Here is a 4072-nt window from a genome sequence, read left to right as displayed (position 1 = left end):
TCTCTCTCTCTCTCTCTTCTCTCTCTCTCTATCTCACTCTCTCTCTCTCTCTCTCTCTCTCGTTCTCCCCCTCTTTCTCTTTTCTCTCTCCTCTGTCTCTCGCTATGGTCATGCTATGGAACAATCACTGCTTATGTTCATTTTGATTGATACCATCTGCCAGCAATGCCACAATGAGAAGAGGGAGGAAAGAGAAGGAGGAGGTGTGGTCGCGCAAGGGGATGAGGAGGAGAGAGGAGGTGCCGGTGGCCGTGCAGAGGGAGGAGGACTAGGGACAGGAGGAGTGTCTGTCTACAGGAGGAGGAGAAGGAGGAGGAGGAGTGGAGGAGGAGTGGAGGAGGAGGAATGAAGGAGTGGAGGAGGAGGAGTGGAGGAGGAGGAGGAGGAGTGGAGGAGGAGGAAGAGTAAAGGAGGGGTGGAGGAGGAGGAGTAGAGGAGGAGGAGGAGGAGTGGAGGAGGAGTGGAGTGGAGGAGGAGGAGGAGGAGGAGGAGGCGGTGTGTCTGTCGTCGTCTACAGAGAGGTACGCATCGCTGGGGTTCAGGCTGAACGTACATGCATGCAGGTATATAGCGTGCAGACTCCAGCAACATGGGTGTCCAGCCGAGAAAGATGCGAGCTGGAGATTTCTCGATTCCAGGCACACACACACGCACGCACGCACGCGCACGCACCCGCACAGATTTACACACACACAGGCCCTTATGCATACATATCCACACGCACATAAGACATGCACACGCACACACGCACGCACGCACACACGCACGCACGCACGCACACCAGGATGCACTCACGCACACATATGCGCGCACACAACTTCACAAAACTCACGCATGCGCGCCGCGCACACGCACGCACATGTCACATATATAACAGCATCACCATCATCATCATTATCATCAACATCATCATCATCATCATCATCATACATATATATATATATATATATATATATGCACATGGCCTCCCACACATGATGGCAGATGCGAGAGAGACACAAGATGAACGAACAATTCTAACTAGACCTACGACACGATGATCGAGGGATACCCTCTTTCTACACACAGGGTTGGGTTTCAGTGCGGAGCCGTACGCACGCCACGACGGTCGCCGCCGCTCTAGTGATCACCTATCACAGTCCGCGAGGGAAGATTCTGACCTTTGAAGGTTTACAAGCGAGACGCGAGTGGGGGAGGGAGGGCGGGGAGTCTCGGGAAGCGGGGGAAGCACACGCGCGCTGGGCTACGGACGTGCATCGCTCCGCCTCGCCACGTCCGCCTCCCTTGCGTAGCTCCCGCTGCCCCCTTACGGAGCTCCTAATGGCTGCTTACGTAGCTCCCGTTGCCCCCTTACGGAGCTCCTAATGGCTGCTTACGTAGCTCCCGTTGCCCCCTTACGGAGCCCGTAATGGCTGCTTACGTAGCTCCCGTTGCCCCCTTACGGAGCCCGTAATGGCTGCTTACGTAGCTCCTGTTGCCCCCTTACGGAGCTCCTAATGGCTGCCTACTCAGCTCCCGCTGCCCACTTACAGAGCTCCTATTTTCTTCTTACTCAGCTCCGTTGCCCCCTTACGGAGCTCGCATCATATTTTGCCGGCACTTCTTTACGGAAATTCCAAATTCAAAAACGGAGTCGCACATATATGTCGCATCACCGCTAACCGAGCTCCTTTCGTCCCCCTTTTCTGCGGCCGACACCTCTCCCTTAGGGAGCTCTTGCCGCTCTCTAACCGTTGTCATGCATTGTCCAATAATGGAGCATTAACTGTCCTTATATGGTGCTCCCTACTGCCCCTTACGGAGCTCATCAGTTCCTTACAGAGCTCTGCATCCGTTACGGTGCTCCTGACTGCATCCCTTATGGTGTTCTTCTCTGCATCCCTTACGGAGCTCCTTACTGCATCCCTTACGGAGCTCATCATCACATCCCTTACGGAGCTCCTTGCTGCATCCCTTACGGTGCTCCTCTTCTCTTACAGAGCTCCTTATCGCATCCCTTACGGTTCTCCTCCTTCCTTACGAAGCTCGCGCAAAACGAAAACAAAGGTGTGGATCGCATCCGACACAACATCCCGAACAAAATGGTCACTGGGTTCATTCAAAGTTCAAAGTTCAAAGTTCACGGGGGTCGTCTTCGCACGCGCGCACATCTCCTCTCGCGCTCGTCGTTGTCGCCGCGGCGACGCAGCTTTCCGGCGACTACGACGCTTCGCCGAGCGCCGCCTCCTCCAGGATGCCCGCCCCCGGTCCTGGCCTCTCTCCCAGGGATCTTTCCTCCTCTTCCTCCTCCTCCTCCTCCTCCTCCTCTTCTTCTTCGTCCTCTACGTGGTCGTCTATGGGGTACTCGGTGGGGTGTACGTATTCCCCCACGATGCGCTGGTAGTCCGGGTGCTGAGGGTACTCTCCTGCAAGACGACAGGAACGACAGAAGATGTTAGATATGTTGCACGTTACTACGTTTTTTCTGTATAGATATATAGATATATCATATATATATGCGTTAGATATTATATTATATGGCATTAGGATATATCTTATATATATCTTATATATATGTGTTAGATTATTATATTAAATAATATTTTATACACATATATATATCGTATATTATATACATATATATATATATATATATCGGCAGTGGCAACAGGAGGATGCTATTCTGCAGATGAGGATTCTGTGCCATGACAACGTAGGATGCTTCACTACGGAGGATGAGGATGCTGTGATGAGGATGCTGCACCATGGCAACAGGAGGATGCTATTCTGCAGATGAGGATGCTGCACCGTGGCAACAGGAGGATGCTATTCTGCAGATGAGGATGCTGCACCATGGCAACAGAGGATGAGGATGCTGTGCGCTCGTTACCCGCTGGCTCCTCGACGACGGGAGACTGCGAGCGCGGGCGCGGCGGCTCCATGCGCTGCACTAACGAGACGGGCGCGTCGTCGTCATCGTCGTTAGTCTCCTCGCCTCCATTCGCTCCGTAGTAGGCGTGGCTGTCGGCGTCGTAACCGTGGCGACGCAGCCTCTCGGCGTGGTCGCGCTCCTGCTTGATGTGCATGTCCGAGGATCCAGTGCTCCTGCAGGGGGGAGGAGAAAGAGAGAAGTCATGAGAGAAGGAAGCCAGGTGAGGAGGAGAGATAGAAGGAAGTCAGGTGAGCGGGAAGGAGGATAGGAGGGAGGTAGGGTAGAAGAAAGGTTACATGACATGAAACACCCCTAACACAACACAAAACACCCCCAACACGACACGTAACACCGCAACATGACACGAAACACCCCAACATGACACGAAACACCCCAACACGACACGAAACACCCCCAACACGACACAAAACACCCCAACACGACACGAAACACCCCAGCACAACACGAAACACCCCAAACACGACGCAAAACACCCCAATATGACACAAAACACCCCAACACGACACAAAACACCCCCAACACGACACGAAACACAACAACACGACACGAAAACACCTCCAACACGACACGAAACACCCCCAACACGACATGAAACACCCCCAACACGACACGCAACCCCCCAGCACGACATGAAACACCCCCAACACGACACGAAACACCCCCAACACGACATGAGACACCCCTAAAACGACACGCAACCCCCTGACATAAATCGTAGCATTCCCCACACATCCACTCCCCGCGCCTCCCCCTCCCCCACCCCCGCGCGCGTTCACTCACAAGTCCTCGGGCATCGAGTCGTTGCTGGACCGGTCCATTGCGAGGTGCATCTCTGCGGGGGTGGCCGCGCTGTTCAGGAGGGGCAGGTTGCTCTCGGCTAGCGCCTGCTGCAGGCTCTGGTTCAGCGTCTCTCCGTACAGCGTAGGGCTACCCTGCATCGTAGGACTGCGGCTGTTGCCCCTGCAGGTAGAGAAGAGGCGCGGGTGAGCAGGGTACGCATAGAGAGAGAGAGCGAGAGAGAGAGAGCGAGAGAGAGAGAGAGAGAGAGAGAGAGAGAGAGAGAGAGAGAGAGAGAGAGAGAGAGAGAGAGAGAGAGAGAGAGAGAGAGAGAGAGAGAGAGAGGGAGAGAGAGAGAGAGAG

General features: G+C 54.3%; 1 protein-coding gene across 1 annotated transcript; it reads right to left on the bottom strand.

Moving 5' to 3' along the window:
• Positions 1 to 886: 886 nt before the first annotated feature.
• On the bottom strand, positions 887 to 3893 carry LOC106816080 (digestive organ expansion factor homolog). Its single transcript, XM_014820636.1, has 3 exons — positions 3713 to 3893; positions 2870 to 3084; positions 887 to 2405 (listed from the first exon to the last, which is right to left on the bottom strand). Exons 1-3 carry the CDS (start codon positions 3868 to 3870, stop codon positions 2200 to 2202), a joined length of 579 nt encoding a protein of 192 aa, XP_014676122.1. The 5' UTR covers positions 3871 to 3893; the 3' UTR covers positions 887 to 2199.
• Positions 3894 to 4072: the final 179 nt, after the last annotated feature.

The sequence above is a fragment of the Priapulus caudatus genome, unplaced genomic scaffold (assembly GCF_000485595.1).
Source record: "Priapulus caudatus unplaced genomic scaffold, Priapulus_caudatus-5.0.1 Scaffold1281, whole genome shotgun sequence".
NCBI lineage: Eukaryota > Metazoa > Priapulida > Priapulimorpha > Priapulimorphida > Priapulidae > Priapulus > Priapulus caudatus.
This window is presented reverse-complemented; position numbering and strand designations above follow the sequence as displayed.

Coding starts and splice junctions, on each gene's coding strand:
- LOC106816080 (XM_014820636.1), bottom strand. CDS start 3,870: ATGCAGGGTAGCCCTACGCTGTACGGAGAGACGCTGAACCAGAGCCTG. Junction 3,085..3,712: donor GACTCGATGCCCGAGGACTT/GTGAGTGAACGC, acceptor TCCCCCCTGCAG/GAGCACTGGATCCTCGGACA. Junction 2,406..2,869: donor CGTCGTCGAGGAGCCAGCGG/GTAACGAGCGCA, acceptor GTCGTCTTGCAG/GAGAGTACCCTCAGCACCCG.